This window comes from Elgaria multicarinata, chromosome 8 (assembly GCF_023053635.1).
Source record: "Elgaria multicarinata webbii isolate HBS135686 ecotype San Diego chromosome 8, rElgMul1.1.pri, whole genome shotgun sequence".
In the NCBI taxonomy this organism is placed as follows: Eukaryota; Metazoa; Chordata; class Lepidosauria; order Squamata; family Anguidae; genus Elgaria; species Elgaria multicarinata.
The window spans coordinates 35,274,458-35,298,701 of NC_086178.1; the positions used below are offsets into that span (position 1 = coordinate 35,274,458).

Genomic DNA, 24,244 nt, shown 5'->3' on the forward strand with positions numbered 1-24,244 from the left:
TGGGCATAACCATATCCCTATGTAGGCATTGCTGCCCCTTTCTCTCACACACCATTCACCTAAATTCACACAGCACCCACACACAGCATTTGCATACGTGGTCACACACACATACTCTTCCCAGCCTTTTCCTCAGCTGATCCATGCAAATCAGTGGAGGGGGAGAGATTTTCCCTCCTGAGCTTTGAGGGAGGCTCCATTTCTCTGTGCTGAATCGGGCAATCTCTGATCAGCTGCTTATCTCTGATCAGCTGGTGATTGGAGATCAGAGGGGGAGGGGCAAGGGGAAGAAGCTGGCAGGCCAGATGGGGAAGCCCCATTGGTTGGAGGTTCCTCATGATTGGGCTAAAGTAATTAGAAACTTAACGGGGCAGAAAACCTGGACCCCTGGTTAATAGACCAGGAAGGGCAAACAAGGACCCAGTTTCAGACATAATGTTAAACTTTTTTTTGTCATGCTACAATTTTGCCTAACTAAGCCACTCCCACTTGCAGGAGGAGTCAAGCTGGAGCAATCAGGCAACATGCTGCTCATTACTGATAAGCCAGAATTCTCAGCATTTTGTGCAAACACTGCCAGTGTTTCTAACACGATAATAAGAAGAAAAACATCTGTTGCATAACAGAATCCCACCAATGTTTACCCCCAAATCCTTGTCTGAACAGTAATATTTTGTGTGTCCCCACTACTGGATTTTTCAGTCTTTTGTTGTCTTTGGCTGCTTTTTATGGCTAATATATATTTCCTCTAATGTACCCCTTGGTTTTATTTTGTTTTTGTTTTATAAACACTTCAAATGTAATGGAGTCATTATGGAATGCTGAGTTAGTCATTATGGAATGACGAGGCTCGCCTGGCACCAACGCTGTTATCTTTCCGGCGCCAGGTTAAGACTTTCCTCTTTGCCCAGGCATATGGCAGCACATCTTAATCACCCACATGTTTAGAGTCTTTTTAACGGTTTTTAATGTTTTATTTGTGTATGTTCTGTGTTTTAGAATTTTAAATTTTGTATACTCATTTTTATCTTAATTTTAGAATTTCTGTAAACCGCCCAGAGAGCCCTGGCTATGGGAGCGGTATATAAGTGCAATGAATAAATAAATAAATAAATAAAATTTGCATTTATTTATGATGTTTCTAATTCTAGCCTATTTGCTAAAGCACCTGAGGTCTCATACAACAGTAAAACTAATGTAAGATACAACATAAAATACTAAAACAACCAAAATTAGATAGCAACACAGATCTTCCATGTCTAGCTGTTTAATTCACAGATTTTATGGATACTCATTTGTTCAGTCTGCATGGTCAAGCACAGTCTCACCCAGACTATTACTGTCCTCATTCATCAGTGTGCAAAACATTGGTCATAATACTATATATTTCTGGCTGGGGAATGATGGGAGTTCTAGGACTTTTTTCTGTCTAAACACAAGATGGATTCTCTGGCAGGCTAGATGTAGATGTCTTCTTTAGCACTTTACTTTTCATTTTGGTCTGGGCTGTCCTTTAATGCATGATCACAACTGCTCAGCTATTGGCTTTGCCCTCCATTTCTGAATAATAGCATGACAAATGCACATTGATACGTGAAAACATAGCCAGAGAAGCCCAGTGTTCTCCATATGCTGGTGTCATTGTATTTTATTACATTTTATCCAGCCATCTCTTCAAGGCATTCAAAGCAACATTTTAGCCTTGCAACATCCTTGCAAATAGATGAGGCTGAACCATGGTGACTTGCTCATGGCTGCCAATCAGGATCAAAGTCCATGTTACTTTAAAATGTAGCTGAGCCGTGATGTGAATGTAGACATCCCACCATCCAAGTCTAGCAGTGTATCCCTAGCATCATGTAAGCAAGCAGATAGGGAAACAAAAATCCATAGAAGTTAATAGGGTGTAAAACTAGTAAAGAGTGAATTGACACAACTAGTAATGTAGAACAGCCTGCCCTGCTCTGGTGTCCTCCAGACTGCTGCCTCCATGCTGGCGAGGAAGGATGTGGTTTGCAGCTCCACATATCTGGAGGGTGACAGGTTGGGGCAGGCTGGTGTATAATAAAGGCAGGCAGATGAAGGAACATGATTGAGCCTGGTTTCCTGGCAGGCCCCTTAGACAACGGGGCTCTGCTCCTGTATCTTCATTAATTTCTCGTTCTTTCCAACTATACACCAGTGAGTCCCATTTCATACACTAGAAAGCTACTGAGTAGCTTCTCTAAATCTCAGAATTAAGCCACTATAATTCTGCCAATAGATGGCGCTGTCTCATTAAATTCAATGGGGCCTTCCCAGGAAGGGAAGTTTTCAGTTCAACATCATGTAGTCGTGTGTAAAGGGATGCATTGTCATGGTGGCAAGGCTGCAGAGGATGAAAGCCCTGGTAAGGATGCACAATTTTACTTGTCTACAGAGAAGCATGAAGTGTAGTGGTTAAGAGATTGAGGGTGCAATCCAATGTATGTTTACACCGAAAAAGTCCTACAACTGTAGGACTTTTTTCTGTGTAAACATGCATTGGATTGTGCTCTGAAAGCTAAGCAGGAAGCCCCTGGTTTGAACCCTGTCCCTGCCACGAACTCAGGAGCTGGCCTTAGGCAAACAAGCCGTTTTCATCCTCAGTCTTCCATTTGCAATATGTTGGATAATGCTGACTTACCTTACAGGGTTGTTGTAAGGACTGCAACCAGATAATGCATAATGGATGAAAGCGCTATACCATTGTCCATTATTATACATTGTCATTCTCCTCCATGTGGAAAACATGCTTATCAATCTCCAGCTATGTACTTGCAGTATGGCAAATAGTTGACCTGCACTATAGCGATACATTAAACTGTATTTCTTTATCTGAAGTCTACACTGGAGTGATGGGGCAGAAATGCATGCTGAACTGTTGAACTGAAGCTGTCAAACACGGCTCATAAATATCTGTTAATTATGCTCAATAAGTCTAGTCTAGAATTATTTCTTTAAATTTGTTCTGGACCTTCTTCTTTTTTCCATTTGAAACCCTCCAGGGCAACCTTTTCTAAGTCATCCATCAGCTTATGGAGCCGTCCCACTTCAAACTATGCCTGTTGAAACTCCTCCTGTAGTTTGGATGCCACCTCCACCTGCAATTCCCAAATGCCCTCCTGGATTAGAATATTTAAGCCAGGTATCTCCCCTCTTATTTCCATTTTTTCCTCTTATCTGATAAATAAGTAAGTACAGAAGTAATAAGTGCAATCCTATACATGTCTACTCAGAAGTAAGCCCCATTGATTTCAGTGAGACCTGCTCCCAGGCAACTATGTATAGGATTGCAGCCTCACACTAGTTCATGGTGGGCAACTTGTAGCTTTCCAGATGTTTTGGCTTACAACTCCTATGACCCCTCACCATTAGCTATGCTGACTAGGACTCATGGGAGTTGTAAGCCAAAACATCTGGAGAGCCACAAGTTGCCCACCCCTGCTCCAGTTGATGTCCCAAGGCACTTTCAGGTGGTCGCCGGCATTTATTTCTCTCCTTCTCAATGTGGCTTCACAGGTTGCCATGTGCTGAAGAGACAATCCACTCTTCAGTTTAAAATTTGCCTCTTCAGCAGTGCAAGGGGTGTCTACAATTGTAACTTCAAAGAAAACCTCTATGTACAGACACCTGGCTTGCTTGCATGCATGAATATAGCTTTGCTGGATTGTATTATTATTATTATTTATTTAAATAGCACCATCAAAGTACATTGAATGCCTGCATTGAAGAGTAACTAAGTAGAAGAATGGGAAGGCTTCTGATTATACTATTTAATTAATCCCAACAGAAGTACACAAAGATTTTTGACATGCTGCTGTCACTTTCTTTTTATTGGAAAAAAAGGTGTAATGTGAACTGACACTTGCTTTCCTTAATGGCAAAAATTGTTATAGCTTGAATTATGTTTTGTTATGGCATTGGCATATGAACATGAAATTCATATTAAAATATAGAATCAAGATTATAGACCAGTCCGTTTCATATACATTGTGAAAATGTACTGAGCCACAGAACTTTAAATAATTAAATGGATGTGATTATTTTGTAATTGATTTCAGTTTTTACAGCTGTATTTATTTATATATTTTATCATCTGCATGTTAACATCTTTAATTTTTACCTTTGTGACAGGTTGATCACATAACAGTTCAACAGCAGATGGAGCTTTTGGAAAGTATGTATCTTACCACCTTACTTGGAACTATTATCGGGCATTCAGAGAATTCCAAATGTTTGTGCTTCTGCTTTGTAAAACTATGTGTGTCTTTATAAGTGGATCTATCAGTACCTGCTTTTACAAAACTACTCAGTGTCTTGTCAAACACAGTTCACTTAGAAAGCTATCAGGGTCAAGGGGTTGGGAGCCTTGGGAAATTGGCAAGAAAGGAATATGGCTCTGCTGGGCTAAACAAAGCAATGTGAAAGGGATGACATTGACAAGGATATTGACAAGAGGGAAGCTTGTCTGTAGGGCTATGTAGCAGACACAGGCTCAGTTCAGTCAGTGCAGTGTGAGAACGCCACTCAACAGTTGAGTATTTATTTATTTATTTATTTATTAAATTTATATACTGCCCCATAGCTGAAGCTGTCTGGGCGGTTTACAAAAGTTAAAAAACAGTGGACATTAAAAAGTATACAGAATTTTAAACCACCAAAAAATATAAAAACAACAGTATACAGTATCCATTTTAAACAACAACAGTTCCATTAAAAAAAACCCACCTTAGCATATATTGTTAAATGCTGTTAAATGCCTGGGAGAAGAGAAAGTCTTTGTTTCATTGACAATGTTTCATTGATGTTTCATTGACAATTCCTCCACCCTCTCCCAGTCCTCCCAATGGTATCCCATCAGCCATTGCAGCAAACAAACAAACAAAAACCAATCTCAGTGGCTCTCTTAGAGCAGCACTCACTCCTTTTGCCGCTCTTGCCAGGGAACTCTGTAGCCAGTGGGAAAAGTCAAATCAATGCAATGGAAAACTCCACAGAGCCTTCCACGCAACACAACAGTTGTGCAGGAACTGTCCTCTGTGCAGTGTGGATATTCTCCATGGAGTGTTGTCCAATAAACTCCACTGCTGCATGGAGTTTTCCCGCCAGACAACACATTTCTCAATGGTAGTGTAAAAACTCCACTGTGGGGTTCTAAAACCACGATTGAGAAACATGTTTTCTGAACTGAGCCACAGACAGCCACAGTTGCTCAACTGGCATGGTTGCTCAGTTCCTGGCACTTATATTCTTTGCTGGGAATGTCAACAGGTCAAAACTTTTTGGTCAAGTGTTTTCCAAACCATTACAAACATTATTCATGTTGAAGTAGAAACTGATCCAGCACTGGCTCTACTTGCTATTTTTAGGAATGCCAATAGAAACATTATTCCCAAAGCCTTGGTCACCCACTTACTGGTTGCAGCCAGGTGGGAAATTGCCCAATTCTGGAAAAGCACCAGACCTTTTGACCATCAACGCTGGTTTGATAAGATTTGGAAACTAGCTTTAAATGATAAGTTGACTCAACATAGCAGGTTAGCAAGAGGAGAAATAACATCAGACAATGTTTGTGGGAAACTGGTTGGACTTTTTCTCATTTATTAATATGATTCCTGGCGAACCTAGACCTCCAATGACTCAGGAATCCTTTTGGTCAGAGGTTCTAACTTAACCTGCATTTTTTTTCTATATCAGAAAGTATAGATTTGTTTAAGATTTCTATATTTACTAAGTGCTTATTGAAGGTATGAATACCCATGCTTTTTTATAGTGGTGCTGTGGGAACATTTGTATTGTTGTAGAGTGTTTTCTTTTACTCTGTGTGTTTATTGCATTTGTCGTTACTTGAAAATCAATAAAAATAGTATTAAAAAAATACGATAATGCACACATTTCAAGACTCACGATAAAATGTATAAATTTGTGCAAATTGCAAATTGCGCAAATGGTGGAACCCGGGTAGAGGGGAATGTGCAAATAATAATATTTATTTTAAAAAAATCAAAATCCACATATTGACTTGACTTGCTACAGAGCAAGTTGGCACCAGCAGAAGGAAGTGGAATAAGATCCATAGGGCCAAACTAGGGGGAAAAAATCCATCAAATTTCAAATGGAATCCTTCAACATCCATACTGAGTATGGACAGGTACCAGGACTACTTTGTGTACACCAGGCCTGCTACAGCTGTTTCCCACTAGGTAGGTAGACGGTGTGTCTGGAAAAAGCCTTTCCACTACAGCTGAAACCCTCAATTCTTTTCCCTGGCTCCTTTCACCCTCTAATGGTCCTTGGTACCTTTATAACCATGTTCTTTCTTTATTAGAATACGTAAGAAAACACTTAGCTTCTGAGGAGCTGCATGGCACACTGTCCCGGCTCTAAGTCCTGCACTCAAAGAGAGAGGAAGAGGCCCCACCAAGGCCTCCTGCAAGAAATAAAATTTGCAAATTCTCTTGTGCACATTTGCCTCAAAACAACACTGGACTACACTGCACAGTTGCCATAAAGTACTCTTCCACCAGTAAAATGGGAATAGTAGTAATAGCTGCACTGGTTTACTTTACAGGGGTGATATAACTCACACTTTCTCAGCCACAGCCCTGGCCCCTGTAGTGTAGATATAACTGTGATGAACTTTCTCTGCGTGCATTGTAAGGGTGCTTTTTAAATGTTTACAAACTTGGGGGGAAATATTAATAAGACCTGAGTTAGAAATATCTTTGTTCCTCCTTTATTTATTTATTTATTTTTAGGGGGGAGGGGGTAGACACATTACTGTCCAATCTAAGCTGCACTAAAATCCTGAATTTCTTAATGTATTTTTTGAGACAGAAATCACTTTCCATCACCCCAAAGGTTTTAAAAGAACCAGGTCGTTCCTTCTCCAGACAGTGGGTGTGTCAAACATTGGCTAAAAACCCTGAAAGGGAAGAACAAAGTCTGTTTGCTTACAAGATGACTGGGCAGAATAGTGGCTATACATTTTGCGACCTATTTCATGTTCTACAACGGCTAGAGACCTGCTTTTTTAAAAAAAAGAAAAGAAAAAAAGAAAAAGCTGGGAATCTGGAGATTATGGCTTGCCCTTCCTGTGGATGCCCAGGCTTGGAGATGCAGTTAATAATGTTGTAAATGTGCTCCTGGCTATATTAATAATTATTTCACAAGCAGAGTAGATAAGACTGAGCGTTCTTATAAGATTTTATGGCTGGAAATTAGAGATTGAAGTTGGTGGCCCTGATAATTTTCTTTGACCTTCATGGCAAGCCTTTGGGTCGAATCAACAGCTGTACTGACCTTGTTTCCTTTCCAGTGATAAGTGGCTATGAAACCCTCAACCGATATGAAGTCAAAAACTCACTGGGGCAGTGGCTGTACTTTGCAGCTGAGGAAAATGATGACTTCAACCTGAATATGTATGGGGCATTCCGGTCATTCAACATTAAGCTCTTTGACAGTTCAAACCAACCTGTCATACAGCTGACGAGAGCTTTCCATTGCTCCTGTTGCTGCTGCCCTTGTATTTGCTGCTTGCAAGAGGTAAACATATGGTTTACATCTCTTCAGAGTTTTAACTGTGGAGCCTCTCCTGATGTATTAAGTGTTTTAGTTGGGGCAGGGGGTCTTTTTGTTGTCCAGCCATCTAGTGCCTAAAAGAGTACAGTGTTGGTGCCTCTCTAACCTTCCACAGAAGGTGCCAGCCCAGAAAAGGCTCTCTCCTTCATGCCTATGTTATGTACTTCTCTTACCAAAGGCACTCAGGGCCTCATCTGATGATCTGCTTGCTCAGGCAGGTTGCTATGGGGGGATGCACTGCTTAAGGTATTTGAGTCCTAAGCCATCTAGAGTGCAATACTGTGTTGATAGTCAGCAGCCTCCAAAGTCAGAGGCTGCCGAGTATCCTAAGTCTGGAGCATGGTGGTGAATCTCTGCATTTTTGTTAGATGGGTGATTTTGCCTGTCTAGCCATTTAGTTTAGGAGCAGGAGAGAAGGTGGTTACAGTAGGGTAACCATATGAAAAGGAGGACAAGGCTTCTATATCTTTAACAGTTGTGATGAAGAGGGAATTTCAGCAGGTGTCATTTGTATGCATGCAGCACCTGGTGAAATTCCCTCTTCATCACAACAGTTAAAGCTGCAGGAGCCCTGCCCTCTTTTGTTTCTGGCTATGCTAGGCAGGGGTCTGCAGCTTTAACACTGCAAATTTATTAAGCCTTCCAGCACTGACCGTTTTATCAGGAAAATAGACTTTCCCCATTTCTCCTGATTTGCATAAACACTATTTGGTTGACTTCTGGATACCAATCTTTCTCTCATCTACTTATCCATGAAGCCCTCTCCTTCTCCTCCTTCAAATCACTTCTTAAAACCATATGTAAAACACTATAGCCACCTTCCTCAACAACCAATGGATGTTTGGGGTCTACAATTCCCAGCACTCCTAACCAGCTAGCTGGGGCTGGTGGGAGTTGGAACTCCAAAATATCTGGAGGGCATCAGGTTGGTAAGGCTTCACTATAGTATCACCACAGCGGTTAGCTCCTACTCCATCCTCAGATTCTTTATGTTCTGCTTGCTTTCATACAATGGAGGCTGGTGATTCCAATGTCATCTGGCAGTGAATCAACTCTGGGTTTCAGTCAAACCCAGTCAGACTGAAACCTGGAGCAGATTTACTGCTCCAGAGATATCATTGGTACCAGTTTTTAGCCTTTCTTCCCTCCCAACTTTGTAAACCACCTCTTTCTTATTTGCCTGTCCCTACAAGAGACCAAGTGTGACGTTGTTCCTTTTTCCAATTGTGTTGCATTTTACTCACAGCTTGAAGTTCAGGCTCCACCAGGAACACCCATTGGCTACATCAAGCAGAGGTGGCACCCCTGCTTGCCTAAGTTTGATATCCAAAATGAGTCCGGACAAACCGTACTGAAAATCGATGCACCTTGTGTGGGGTGCCGCATGTATCAGGATGTTCATTTTGAGGTAAGCTAACCCTAAAAAAGCTCTCATCTTGCATGCATTTCAACCAATCCTTCAGTGCTGGGATATATTCAGTTTGAACCAAGATTGCCTGGTAGCCCACGAGTGACTTTATTCATGGGAGCAGGAATGGATGTCACAAAGCATCCTTGCTCAATTTCTGCGGTTTGGTCTTTTCCACTGTAGTCTATCACACTGACTGCATTGGCACATCATGCAAAACCATGATTTGTGTATTAGCCATGAATTGTTATGTAGACAAGCAAACTGAACTTCTTTAAACAAGTTATTTATAGCACGTTGGTTTCTGGCCACTCGTAGAAGTTTTCAGATCAATTTAATGATGCAGTAAACAAACAGGAGGTCTCCCGTAGCCCCACCACCACCTTGTGCTGTTTTAAAATTCATCACAGATAAGCTAGAGTAAACCCCAAATGGCACGAAATTGGCAGCATGTAAAGCTGACATTGTGCTATGAATCTGCCAAAGAAGGACTTTAAACTAAAAGGGAAAAATGCATCCTGGCAACAAAGGCAGGCAGAGCCAATCCCCATGTGTCTACTCAGAAGTAAGTCCCACTGTGTTCAATGGGGCTTACTCCCAAGTAAGTGTGATGAGGGTTCTCAATTTACAGCAAAATTTTACTTCTACTCAGAAGTAAGTCCTGGCTTTCCTAGGGGCTGTGAGAAAACCGATAACAAGACCACCCCCTACTTCACACACATGGGCATGAGGGAGGCGCTCCCTAGATTCAGCTGTGTCTACCATTTAAAGCAGCCCTGGGAAACAGCAGCAGGGTGTTTTGCCGTGTCTCCCCTCTCCTCCCATGTAATCCAATTCATGTCAATCACGCCAAAGAAACAGGAAGCACAACAGCAGCAGGTAAACAACAGGATTTCCCTTAATGTAGAGAAGTTTATCTATTCCCAGTGGAGGCTGGTGACTCTGATGTCAGTGGAGCTATGAATCCACTCTGGGTTACATTTGGGACCCTAAATGAGCTATCCAAGGTGCTGAACCCATTTCAGATTCAGATTCAGCATCTTGGATAGAGCCTTTAGAGGCCTAACTGGTCCTGACTGGGATTCACCACCACACTGACATCAAAGCCATCAGCCTCCACTGCCTGTTCCTGGCTTGTTTCCCTCCCATCCATTTTGGCAACCTTCTGAGTAGTTTCGTATTTAGGCTGCTCTTGCTGGGTGTCTCTGCCACAGAGGGGACAGCAGCGCAAACATGTCAAGGGTTGCTCTGGGTTCAGACTAAAAATGAGAGGATCAGTAAGGTTTGAGCTTGCCCACATTCTCCTGTTTTCATCTCTGACCTCAGTTGGGGTTTTTTTCTGAACCAAGGAAGTGTGCATTTTTTAAAATGCACGAACAAAATTTGCACTTCCCTCCCATGAGCTAAAGCATGGAAGTGCACCAATTGGAAATTGGTGAATTTTTCAGAATATTGCACTTCTGTTTGGAGTTGTGAATGGGGTAAATCTGAAGTAAAAATGGATTGAAACGAAATTCTCATGCATTCCGAATTCAGACATCATGACAAGCCATGGTTAAACAAGCCAGACTTTGTAAGCCAACAACAAACCATGGCTTCCATTTGTGGTTTTTAGCTGGTTAACTCTAGTTTGTTTGCCAGGATGAGTTCAGACACAACAACAGGCCAGATTTCAACAAGTCACACAACGGCTTAGCATTATGTGCAAATCAGGCCCTGTGCACATGACTATGCACAAAGATGTCTCTTCAGCTTCAGTAGGGAAGTGGGATGGCACATAATTTTCAGAATCCCATACAATGAGAACAGCTTCTGCTGTTTAAGGGCCATAAAACTTTTGATTGACTCATGTATAGCATCTTCACTGTCAGTATGCTTCTGTTTATTTATTTTTTGGTAGTCCACCTAACAAAAATGGCACTCAAAGTGACTTACAGAACCAATTAAAATGATTAAGACAATACATTAACATACAGTAACAATATAACAATTTCAGAAAAGTATTTCCTCCGCATTGGTGTGTGTGTGTGTGTCTAATATCCTGCATCTTCACAACTGGTGTAATGTTGCAATAAATTTCCCAGTCCTTAAGGTGTTCCAAGACTCTACTTTTCTTTTTCTTTTCTTTCTTTTTTTTGCTTGAAAGCAATATGCTTTTGAAAACAAAAACTGTCCAAAGGCTATTATAGTTTATTGCATATGCTACTCTCTGTTCATTGGGTAGTATCCAACTGTGTCTCAGTGCTAATGCTAATGCTGTTGTGCAATGTAACTAGCATTTACTAGAGCAATGGGGAAAAGTTGTGTCACCTAGCAATTGCTAATTACATTGTGTAGTTATTGGTTTATACTAGCACAGCATTGTGCATGGATAGCATGGATGATATTCTGGAGGTGACAGACTTAATCTTGGGGGAGCTAGGGGTGGCAACGGCCGACAAAAAGCTCTGGCGTGGGCTGGTCCATGAAGTCACGAAGAGTCGGAAGAGACTGAACGAATAAACAACAAGTATCGTTAACGCTAGCTTTGGGCTACAACTGGATACTACCCATCATTACCATGCCTTGACAGCACTGTGTAGAGGTTGCATTAAGAAACATACCAGGTTTCATGATAGGAATTTTCCATTTCCAGGCTGTATAATACGTTGACATTAGCCTTTGACCCTGCAGTTTATGAAAGACTGAACCTTGCAGATCTCTTGGAGTAAGTTGTTGTTGTTGTTGTTGTTGTTGTTATCAAACATTTCTTATATTCCTTGTTTAAAAATCAGGTGAAGTCACTAGATCAGAAAGCTACAATTGGAACCATTACTAAGTTGTGGGGTGGCCTGGCAAGGGAGGCTGCGACAAATGCCAGCAACTTTGAACTCCGGTTCCCCCTGGACCTCGACATTAAAATGAAAGCCCTCGTGCTTGGGGCTGTCTTCCTAATGGTAAGTCGAACGGTCGCAAGCCTTACTGGTGGCCCAGTCTTAACAGTCACTGGGTGCTTCCAGATGAGGCTTTTATTGTGCAGTTGTGCTGCTTTCATTTTTTAGCGATGTGTCTGGAAGGGCCCTCTGAGTTGAAGCAGTTGCTTGCAGAACCCAGCAGAAAGGTTCTCAGGTGGGTACTGTATGCCTGACCTCCACCTCCAGCTTCTTTGGGGACTCTTTGGAGCCCTGTGGTATGGAGGTTGGTGTAAATCCGAGCAGTCAGCTGAGCATTGAAGGATTGCTGGCCCTTGTTAAAACCACAGGTGACAATTAAAGCTGTAGTGGCCCAAAGCATTTCTTGCACTGTTATGTGTCGGGGTGGGCAGGCTTTGGGGATTGGTGCCTGCTGGATCCCTTTGGGGGTAGGGCTGAGGGGCATCCACCCACCCACAAACACTGCACTGGCACACACCCGTGCATGCGCACACACACACATCATCTCTGAGCCCGATTCTGCCGCGAAACGGAACACAGCAACAACCCTCCTCACATGTACTGTGTGGCAGCGGCAGCAGTGATGCACAGGGGAATTGTGGAAACAGGGCACCTGCACCAGTCTGCACAGATGGCCTCTGAAAGCTGGAAGTTGCCCAACCCTGCTACAGACTAAGCAGCAGGCAGCTATGGAAGGTTAATGCCAAGTTCTTAATCCAAAGGTGCAGCCATTTGTGGAGCGGGGAGAGGAAAGTATGCTGAACGAAATGAAATGCACAAGATGCTGTGCTATGTCTTAAGGTGGTCAACACTAACGGATACTAGGGAAGTAACCCTAGGCTGCCATTGAATGGTGCAGTGCCATTTATTGCTAGCAAGGAGTTATCTCATAATAATGCCACTGGATCACACTGCATCCCTATTCTTTTGCCATTCATGTGCACAACATTTGGGTGAGCAGACAGTCGATCAGTTGATCAGCAAGGGTTGCAGAGTCTCAGTAGTTTAACAATAAGCAATAACATAACGGCACTTCCCTGCCATAAATTATACTGTTTGAAATAAAGAAAGTCTGTGTGTGATTAGGAGTGGGTTTTGGCATGAAAGGACTGGGAGCTTCATTCAGTTCTGGCCCTCCCAACAAGTTCCTCATCTCAGAATTCTTTAAGTTAAAAGTGTACGTCTTTTCCATCAGGCTCTGAGTGGTGCATCTTGGGATTCTAGTCCAAAAGCCAAAGTAGATCCCAAAGGCCTAACATTGCCCACCCCTACACAACAGGTTCTGTGGATCTCCTGCTCCCCTAAGTCCTTAGCCTTTTAAATTGTCTTGCTTTCAGTTATGTCTTGTCAAATCGGAGAAATTTGCATTTTATTGGAGTTCACCTAATAATTTCTCCTCCTCCTTCTCCTTCGTAGGATTTCATGTTTTTTGAACAAAGACATCAAAGACCACAGGACCGACAGAGCTAGCACAGCTGACCTGCATTCTGCTGGCTTCAGAGAAAGTCCTCTGGTTGCTTCCATTCTTGCTTGGCTATAAATGAGTTTCAAGCCTGCTGATAAGAAAAACGTTTAATGAAAATGTCAGGATATGGGTGGAGCCCTCTTTCACTGTGCCTGCAACCAGGATGTTTGTTTTTAGGGTAGGGGTTGCTATGGAATAATGAACATAGGTCAGCCTCTCCCACCCTGGTCCCTCCAGATGTGTTGGAGTACAACTCCCATAGTTCCATGCTGGCTAGGGCTGATGGGAATTGCACTCCAACATCTGGAGGGCTACAAAGTTGTCCACCCCTGTTCTAGTGGATACCCATATATTCAGTGGGAAGGGAGAAGGGAAATGGGACTCTCTTGAACCCAACGAGGATCCCTCCACACACAAGCAAGGTTCATATTCATATTTTTGTGTGGACATCAATATAATGCACATTTTAAAGGATACTACTTCATAATAATAATAATTTATTTCTTACCTGCCTCTCCACTTGGATCGAGGTGGGGAACAACAATAAAACACATTAAAAACTGATTAAAAACATAGCATACATGATTAAATCATCCTTAAAACATCCTAAAAACATTCTAAAAGCATATCTGAGCATTCACTATAAAACATAAATCACACTTATTCTCTCTTATGTATATATGATATGTATATCAAATGCTATACATGTTTGTAAATTTTAATAAAATCTAAGCTCTTTCCCCTGCCTACATATGCAAATAAAAATCAACTTAGGAAAGTGCTTGTGAGAATTTGACAAAGACGTGAGCTGAAAAGTAGGGGTGTGCACGGACCCCCCGCTCCGCTTCACTTGCAGATCCGCCATTTTTCGGAGCGGGCCGCTTCGCCCCGCCCCCACCCCGCCCACTTCCGCTCCGCTCGGAGCTCCGGATCCGGATCGGAGCTCCGTTTCCCCCCCCCCCCCATAGGCTTGCATTGAAAGCTAAAAAATTATACAACTTTTTTCTGTTCAAGTTAGAAACCTCACGTTTGGCACCATGACACCTCATGGGGGTATACACACGCACGCCAAGTTTCAAAGCAGTCCCATCATCCCCTGATTTTTGGGGAATTTATGAAAATCCAACACCCCTTTCCATAGCTCCGTCAATTTTGCACGTTAAAAAAACCCCTCAAACTCACCACCATGACAGCTTATCCAGGGATACATACGCACGCCGAGACTCAAGGCAGTCCCATCATCCCCTGTTTTTTGGCGGGGCTTAAACCTGCAAAATTTGGAACTTCCAAAACTCCAAGTGAGCGCAGGAAGGACTTCTCCCCTGAGTCAAAGCCACACGCACACAACATCCCTGCGAGGTGGGCAGGGGAGGAGGGAGGGAAGGCAGGCAGGCATGCAGCTGGCATTTCTGGGGGCATAAGGAAGTGAGCCAAGGATAAGCCAGTAATGCATGTAAAATGGAATAAATAAACAAATAAACAAAGGAGGGGTGGAATTAAAAGCAGCAGTGTTGCTCAATAAACAGCAAGAAGAATTTTTTTAAAAAGGTTATATCTGTCTTTTACCAGCAATAGGGGGACGTGCCCGGGGGAGGGGGAAGCAGCTGCCAGTTCAGCTCAAGATAGCCACCAACAGCTCTGAGATTAAGAAGTAAACGCTCACTTCAACTCATAACAGGCATCGCTCCACCACTAAAAAGTGAACATTCACTTCAACTCATGATAGGCATTGCTCCACCGTTTTACTCTCTTTGGAAGGCTCTAATGGCCTTCCAGTGCAGGAGAGAGTGGGGGCACGTCCACGATGAGATGCCCTAGGGGAGCTCATCCCCTTGCACCACATCTTTTCAGTTGTTCCCCAAAGTTAGGGTGGGTAGCAGTGCTGTGTTTCTATCTCTTATTCTTGGCTTAGTATATGATTTCAGGTTGTGTTTGTGCATTTGGTGGGGCTACTGTGTAAAAAAACACGGGGAAAAGTCCGTTCAGATGAAGAAAGAGAAGTTTCCCAGAATCCCAAGTTACCCGTTTTGCCTATGCCCTCCTCTAACTTTGGGATCATGTGATCATGACCGGGAGCTGACTCTGCCCCTCAGCCCTTTGAAAAAGGTATTTTTCCCGCCGATTTTTAAAAAAATTCTAGCGCACGACCCGCACCACGCAGAGAGGTGAGAGTAGTCTCAAAATGACCCCCATCCATGACTCTCTGTGCACAAGAATTTTCAGAACGATAGCTTAAACCCCCCGTTATCCCCGATTATTTCCCGTAATGCAATCCTATGGGCGAAAAGCCGAAAACCGCCGTTTGAGCCGCGCTGTCCCTGTTTGTTGACCCGATTTTTAAAAAATTCTAGCACGTGACCCGCATGACGCAGAGAGGTGAGAGTAGTCTCAAAATGACCCCCATCCACGACTCTCTGTGCACAAGAATTTCCAGAACGATAGCTTCAAAAAGAACGTAGTTATCTGCGATTATTTGCCGCAATGCAATCCTATGGGCGAAATGTTTTCAAGATGGCGACCGGAGCGCTCCGCCTGAACTAGGAGCTCCGAAAAATGGCCGCTTCTCTTCGCCTTGCTTCTAGGGGTCCGCGGTCCGCTCCTACTCCGCCTCTGCGTAAGGTAGAGCAGGCCAATCCGCTACTGCTTCTACGCTCCTAATCGGAGCGGAGCACATGCCTACTGAAAAGCTATTATTATCCATGCCTAAAAGGGGCCAAGCAACAGGCAAAGGTGAAAGGAGAACTGATATGGCTTCACTTATTGGCTTCCATGCCGTCTTCTGCCCTCCATGCCCAAGCGAGGTGCCAAAAATACATGACTGCCCTACTCATTGCCCAGTGGTCAAAAAGACAGTATGCGGAAGAAGAACCCAGAAGTTGTATCACTGAGCTACTGCCTTTGGCCTCTTTTCTTGGAGTGTTGAAGGGGCAGGAATGGAATTTACTAGTCATGCTTCATAGTGTGGTCTCTTGAATTCTTCCTAATGAGCCCCTTTGCCCTTGGCCCCACCTACCATTGAAATGCACCCCACCTCCCCAAAGTTACCTGGAAATGGAGTTCAGTCCTGAGACCGAAAGAGTTTCTGCACTGCTGTTCAATTCTAATAGCCTGGTTCTTCAGGGAAGCCATTAGAAAGCAACAGAACTCCCCCCCCCCTCCTGGGATATTTAGCAGCACACTGCCCCTGAAGCTGGAGGTTCTATTTAGAGGACGCAGCTGTTAGCCCTAGACAGACCTTATCCTTCCCCGTGAATTTGTCTCCAACATCAGACAAGGGGAAGAGAAGTATTGGTAATGCTAATGAGTTTCTCTCTATCCCAGCTGTTCACAGAGCAAGGCAAACTGAAGCAAAAGCCTGTTGCTTCTTCCTGTGCCTGAAAGGCTGGACTTTTTATTACGTACATACTTTGTTCCCTTCCCTTCGGTACCGAGTAGAGGCACGTAGCATCAGGGCTTCCTAGCTTGCTCGCCTAATATTAGAACTTCCACATTGGGGCGCCTAGACAGTCTGCTCGCAAACTTGCTATATGGACACGTTCGAAACGGAGAGAGGAGCGTCGCTTCTAGATGTTGTTGCTCGTGCCAAAACTGCTGCTGTTGCCACCGCCCTTGACTCCCTTCGCTTGGAGTTGTCTTTTGGTTTTCCCCTCCCACTTCTGGCTCCGCTTGCTCTTTTCTATGCGGCCCTTCCCTCTCCCACCTATCTCAAAAGGGACTTCCTGGTCGCCCGGTATTCCTCGCCCGACATCTGGGTAGTAGAGAAGAAGCGATCAGAGCGATCACGAAGTTCCCACCAAGGTACCGATTTTCTCCCGGGGCTGGAAACAAAACACGCCTTCAATTGCGCAGGGCTCCAAACAGGCATGACTTTAAATGTGTGTCTAGCAGCTACGTGTTTTCTCTCCCCCATTTTTTTTTAAACTAGTGTAAATAGTTTACACTGGATGCCCCCTTCTTTATCGGGGAGGGGGGCGGGAGAAAGAGAGAGGCAGTGGAGGCTGGTGGCTCCTCGCATCTTGGATAGCTCATTTGGAGTTCTGACTGAAACTCGGATCGGATTCACCACCCCACTGACATCGGAGCCACCATCCTCCACTGGAAAAAGAAAGAAAGACACAGGTGTAGGACTTTCTCCTGTGTTTAAAGCTGAAACTTTCAGTGATTAGGAGACGATTAAAAAGAAAGCTCCGCGCCCCTGCAGTTGCCAGGCGCGGTGCGTGTTGAATTCCTGACGCCCGGTCCCGCTTTTCCTTCTTTCCAAGGCCCGCTAAGCGTGCAGTTACAGGCAAAACTTGCGTGGTGGTAAACAGGAAACGCGGACTTGGATCGCCGCCGTTTTCCTGGAGAGAGCAGTTCTGTTCCCTGAGCCAGGCTTTAAACAAAACAAAACAAAAAACACGACAAGGGGAAGATTTGCTGCTATGCCATACTGGCTGGGGAGGATGGGGTTTGTAGTGCCCGACGTCTGGAGGGCTGGGGAAAGCCGTGTTTGTAGTATCTTCTCAACGGTGGGGATAGTTGGATCTGTTGATTTCGGCTGATCCAGCAACTTTCCACGGTACCAAAGTCTGACTTTTCTAGGACGAGGCGGCGACCATCAACTCTCGTGTTCTGATGCTTCGGTGGTATTTATTTATTTATTTATCTATCCAGAACTTAAACCCAAGGAAATAAACGCGCAATCTTAGGGATATTTAGACAGAAAAAAGTCCTACAAATCCCAGCATTCTCCAGCAGGGCATGCTGGGAGTTGTAGGCATTTGCGCGTTGATGGGATTATGTAAACGTAAATAGCATCGCCAGGGCTTGGTTAGTCCTTTTCAATGCAAAAACACGGAAGGAAGCCCCATTAAATTAAATGGGATTTACTCCCAGGTAAATATGCATAGGATTGCAGCTGCATTTGACCTAAAACGACGCCTGACACCTCTAATTCCGTCGCCGTGATCCGCCCTCTCCGCCCCGCCCCCTTATGTTGCCCGGGGTGTTGCCTCTTGGTTAACCCTTTCGCTCCCGGCCCTTTACTTCTCCCCGTTCCCAGGAGGCAAAAGTAAAACGATGTCTGTCTCTGTGCGGCCCAGCTTGTGGGGTCGGAAGCAGTCATTTGTATGCATGCAGCACCTGGGAGAATGCCTTCTTTTGTATCTGGTCAAGAGGGCAGGGCTCCTGCAGCTTTAACTCTTTTGATGAAGAGGGAATTTCACCAGATGCTGCCTGCATACAAATGACACCTGCTGAAATGTCCTTTTCTATACAACTGTTAAAGATACAGGAGCCCTGTCCTCTTTTCCATATGGTCACCCTAGTTCCACCTGTTTCCTAGTTCCACCTGTGTGTTTCAGAGAAGTCTGGGAAAGATCAAGAAAAAGAGTGGTGCAATAAAAGATTTTTTTGTTATATAATAATGATTAATAATCTTATAAAAGATTATTATAGTTTAAGCTCTCATGGACTATTTTGTACTTTGTAAATTTGATGAAGCGACCTCTCAAATAAAGCTTCTGATACAATAAGGGTGCAGTCCTCTGTATGTTCAAACAGAATAAAGTCCTATAAAAGTCCGCTAGGGCACAGTGGGAGTTGCAGGACTTTGGCCCTTATAAATCTCTGAATCTTTAAGGCTCACAATATTCCTACATGTCTACTCAAAAGAAAGCCCAGTTGAGTTGAATGAGACTTGCTCCTAAATAAGTGTGCATAGGAAGTGCAGACCTGGCCTGCAATCCTACTCACACTTCCATGAGAGTTAGCCTCACTGAATGTAGGCGGACTTCTGAGCAAATATGCTTCAGCTTGCACTGTTGTTTTTCGCTGGCATTTCTTGTGAGTTCCTTCACAAGAGTTATAAGGGCTTTAAGATACTTAAATAGGATTTTCTCCTTACTGCTATGTTCACATGAGTTTAATCCAAACGTGCCACTGCCGCAATATCCCATTCCCATATTCAGTGCCACTAACACAATACCCCAAATAGCTTTGTTCGCTTGGCCCTTATCTAACACAAGCTGGATTTTAAGTCTGTTTGCAACAATTGAACAAGTCAATTGCAAGTTGCATGCTTCCAATGAAATCTGCATGCAACCTTCTCCTATACATGTGTCCTCAGAATTTCATTCAGTAGGGCTCACTCTGTATATAGGATTACCTTCTTTAAGCCTGTTCACGCAGCTGTCTCTACGAGTTTAGCCTATTTGTGGAGGGGCAAATGGGACAATGCCTGCTGGTCTCATCTGCATGTTTGGTGCAATGTCTGAAAATGGCCCTCCACACGTATATAATTGTATCCATCGCATGGAGATCTGACAGTGCCGTGCGCCTGTTGTCAGATATCTCAGATAACTCACTGAACATGCAGAAGTCAAGCCTGGGCCAGTTGCTGCTATTGGCTCTCTTCTCTGCTTGTCAAACAATAAACACATGAAGGTGATTTCATTCACAACTCACTTTACCTAGACGGGAGTGCTGGTGTTTTGTTTGTTTTTAAAAGGGTCTGAATGCAGACTTCACTGCTGACTTCTCACAGCAGGACAATTCTCAGCCAACAAGGAAACAAAGGCCAGATCTACACCAAGCAGGATAAAGCAGTTTGAAAATGTTTTGAAAACTATATATGGAATGCATCCTGGGTCCCAACAGTTGTCAAAGCTGTTATAAATCATTTTAAAGCAGTAGCATCGATCCTGAAAAAGTAATTGTCATGGTAGCCCTTCTGAAATGTAAGTGAAGAAAGGGAGATTTCTGTGCCTTTAATATGTGTAGAAGAGGGCATTTTCGTAAATGTAGGTTTTGACATTCCCTGGCAAGAAGGCAGTGGTGTGGGATGGAAGACTTTAGGCCACTCAGTTGGTATTGTTGTGGTCTTCCATACAAAGTGGTAGAACCAATTCTAGTTGGGCTATGCAAGCTTTGGATTCGGATTTCCGAAGCTTCAGCAGGCATTTTATAAAGAATCTGTCATTTAGTGCACAGATCTAGTTTGGGGGGGGGGGGGAGAAGAGCCTACAACTCCCAGCATCCATTACTAGGGAGGAACGGACTTACCAGCATCCAGGAACAGCAGGCGCTTGTGGCCTTGCCACTGCCACCGCCCACACAATCCAGGCTGCGCAAGTCGCTGGATGGATTGCTGCACATTCTGTGAGTGCCCTGCAGCTGCCTGCTTCCCTGAGAGCCTCCCACTTTCAGGATGCCAGCTGTTACTAGCAGTGAGGCAGGGGAAGCAGGCATCTGTGGGGCACTTGTGGGGCATGCACCGACCCATCTAGAGACTTGCACAGCCTGGATTGTGTGGGCTTCTGACCACCGAATAATAGGTTGTGGATACTTATTCTTTCAAGCTTGTAGTATAAGTTACTTCCCAACTGTAAGGGCTCTCAGAGTCCATGTCACAGGAATGTAATTTAAAAGCGCTTGGACTAATTTGTACTGAATTGATTTCCATACTTAAAGATTGGTTCAAATATTACTTGTGCCTCTTTCTGCCTGGATTGTGTGGACAGCCTCCACGGATAGGGGAGATTCTTCACTTCAAACACTCCTCGCCCCCACAAGGAGCTTCATCCCACGTACCCGGTTCCCTCTAATTATCCCCGTAGCATAAAGCTGCTGCTGTTGTTGTTAGCTAAATCACACCCTGGGCGGCAGTGCTCCTCAGATCCTTTGCATACCAGGAAAAGGGTTTAAGGGGGAGAAATGTAAAAAAAATCATTAAAAAATCAATGGATGAGCCAATCCATTTCAAATTTGGTACGCTTAAAGCTCTCCTTAATATCTATTACTGTGCTAATTTTGATGCCTTTATCTTTAAAACTTACAGAGATGTAAGCATTTGTTTAATTTGTACTTTAAACATATCAAATCATCCTCCTGCGCCCCCAGTGGCCACTCAGAGAACAAAAAAAGATTCACTCCTAAAGAGGGATTAAAATAAGTTGGTTCTTTTGGCTAAGAAGCAGGATGCATGGGAGTACTTCACAGTCAAAGCAGATTACAAGCTGGAAAACTTTGGAGTCCTTTGCACAGTGATTGCACAGTATAATGCTGGTGTGATGAAGCTCAAAAACAGCCATAAAGGGTGCTGGACAAGCACCTTTCCCCACCTCACGTGTTTAAAAAACATGCTTTATTAACAGGGCTATGGAGGGTGACAAATAAGGTGACAGAAAGGGGCACAGAGCTATTGTGTAAGATGTAGGACATGTAAAGACTACACATCTTTAGAATACGCAAAGAGGGGTAAAGTCTCCACTGATACTGCAGTTGGGGGAACCAGGGCTCCATTTTCTATCTAAGCGATAGTGTAAAATGTTTCCTGCATTCCTTTACAACTGGATATATCCAAGTATTCTGGGTTCAGTTCTAAATACTCCTCTGACTAAAAGCAAGCTAGATCTTGTATGGATATCTAGATGGATTGCATGCTTTCTTTGTTAGAACCCACACATGGAATTCAGTGGGACAATGCCAAATGTGTTATTAGGCTCAGCGGTGTGGTTAGGTAATGTTAGATTCTGGATTTAATGGTCTTACATACATTCAGGCACACCTGGGGGGTATTTTCACAGTGCCAGGTTGGTGCATCCCTTGGAAACCCAGTGCTTTCTCTCCCGCAGTGTGGTATCAGGTAAACCTGACACTGAGGAGGGAGCACAGGGTTTCTGGGCGGCCATCTGGGGAATGGAGCCACCCCTGCCCTCTTCCTGGTGGAAGGCGACCAATCACAGGTTGTCTTCCACCAGGCACGACCCTGCCACACCTCCACTGCGACTCTGGAGCAAAGGCTTTGGGGCTGTCTTGACATCATCTTGCACGTTCTCGCCTCTCTCCAAGGGGGGGGGGAATTGGGTAAGTCCCTGACTTTTTTTCTCTGCAGCTTCGACGGAAAGCACTGGGGTGGTGTGCTGTGTCACATAATCAACGCCATGCCACTGCACACCCACCCCTGGGCCTTTTCAAGTGTTTAGACAGCCCCCTTGAGGAATCCACCCTAAAGCATCTGTCAGGGATGCTTTAGGGTGGATTCCTGCATTGAGTAGGGGGTTGGACTCGATGGCCTTGTAGGCCCCTTCCAACTCTGCTATTCTATGATTCTATGATAATATATATTACCATGCTTTGGTCAAATGGTGTTCATGTCTGTCTTCCTCCCCTCCTCAATTATAACTACTCCATTCCTGATAGGGTAGAGCACACAAAGTCTGCCAGTCCTAATAAATAAAAAAGACTCTGAGTATGTGCAGAGTTTCATGTTTTAGACTCACTTTACTCATAATGGCACCATCATGACTACATGAATAAAAAGGCTTTGCATCTGCTGCCCTAATGATGAACACATTTACCTGGGAGAAAGCTTTACATTGTGGCAGATAGGGTTATTATATATCCTTAAGTGAAAATAACAAAAAGAACATTTGTAACCATGTATATAGCTCGGGCAATGTGGCTGGTTCATTTGTAGTGATCATGTCTTTACTTGTGAGGTAGCAAATTGCATTTACACAGGACTGAAGGAAAGGTACAAGATTAGAGGCACCTGACTTATTACTTCACATATCGAAGGACTGAGACCTTCACTAACTATTAGGGCTAAGCCATGCATTACATTAAGCATTCCAAGTATGTGTGACCATCAAGGATATGAGGTAGTTTCGGTTCCTCTTATTCTGAAACAAGGTAAACATATCAATTTTTATTGTATTTCTTTTTCTCCTGAAATTGTTCTACATTTCCCCCCTTCTGCCTCTTGTGTGGCCCACCCTGTGATACAAAACCTGAAGAAAACCCCTCACCAATTCCTTAGTATCCTCTCATTTCCTTTCTTCGTGTGTGTGTGGGAGGGGGGGGCAAAACTCTAATTCCCCACGTCCATCTTTCTTTAACTTGCTTATTGCTATTAGAACTAGGACATATTGCTTTTAAGGCTAACCAAGCACTCTTCTCTTTCGTGAAATATTTTGTGGTAAAATAAAACATGCACAGTTTAGCCTTGATTGTCATTCTTCCCCTGTTATGCACCACACTTCTGTAAATGATCCTTACATTCTGGATTCATTGGACAAACATGTATACATGTGAATTTGCACACATGTCACAAAGACATGCAGTAATGTGGAAGAAAACTGGGGGGAAGCAACTCCCTTGCCCTCAAATTTTAAATACTACCTTTGCACAACCCCTCAGCCCTGACACTCTCAGTCTGAAATTTGAATGGCATTTAACCTTCAGAAATGGCAACTAATCCTGGAAACGTTATCATATTATGCCAAGAAATAAAAAAAGTTAGAGGCGTCCAACTCCCTTTAAAACAACAACACCAAATTCAAAATGCACCTCGGCACCTAGTTGTCTGAAATTTGGCAGGCTTCATCCCCTCAAAGTGATCACTTTGCCTGCAAATTTCATCTGATTTTGCCAAACGGTAATAAGCCATTCCTTGCAAAGCCTTGGGATTCCAAAGAAAGGCTCTGCTTTGGACCTGAGGTGAAATGGGTTATGCCTAAAGTGGTCTGAGGTGAAGCATCCTACTTTTCAAAGTGCTGAAGTGGAATTCAAACTGAACCTTCAGAGTGTGAACGAGAACACAGCCAGGGGTTTCTTATTTACTATCAACTAAGGGTGCAATCCTATGCACGTTTAGACAGAAAAAAGTCCTACAATTCCCAGCATTCCCATGGCTGGCAGGGTAATTCTGGGAATTGTAAGACGTTTTCCGTCTAAACATGTATAGGATTGTGCCCCAAGAGCCCTGTTGAGGTTTGTGGCTGAGCAGGGATATGGACCTGAATCTTCTCAGTCCTACTGCTCTAACCACTATCCTGCATTGTCCTGTTCATTGATATGGGTGTGGAAGTAATGATC

At 43.7% G+C, this 24,244-nt stretch overlaps 1 protein-coding gene across 4 annotated transcripts in view; it reads left to right on the forward strand.

Annotated features, from left to right (window-relative positions):
• LOC134402588 (phospholipid scramblase 2-like) overlaps window positions 1-24,244 on the forward strand; it is a 50,803-nt gene that overhangs the window by 3,865 nt on the left and 22,694 nt on the right. For 2 of the 4 annotated variants that reach the window (XM_063132141.1, XM_063132142.1), the window contains exon 1: window positions 16,900-17,185. In XM_063132141.1, the coding sequence (XP_062988211.1) occupies window positions 16,915-17,185 (271 nt within the window). In that variant the 5' untranslated portion in view covers window positions 16,900-16,914. Of the gene's footprint in view, window positions 1-3,026; window positions 3,167-4,155; window positions 4,199-7,339; window positions 7,567-8,848; window positions 9,011-11,784; window positions 11,947-13,338; window positions 14,166-16,899; window positions 17,186-24,244 lie in introns of those variants that run through there. The other 2 variants (XM_063132145.1, XM_063132143.1) reach the window with 2 other exon arrangements.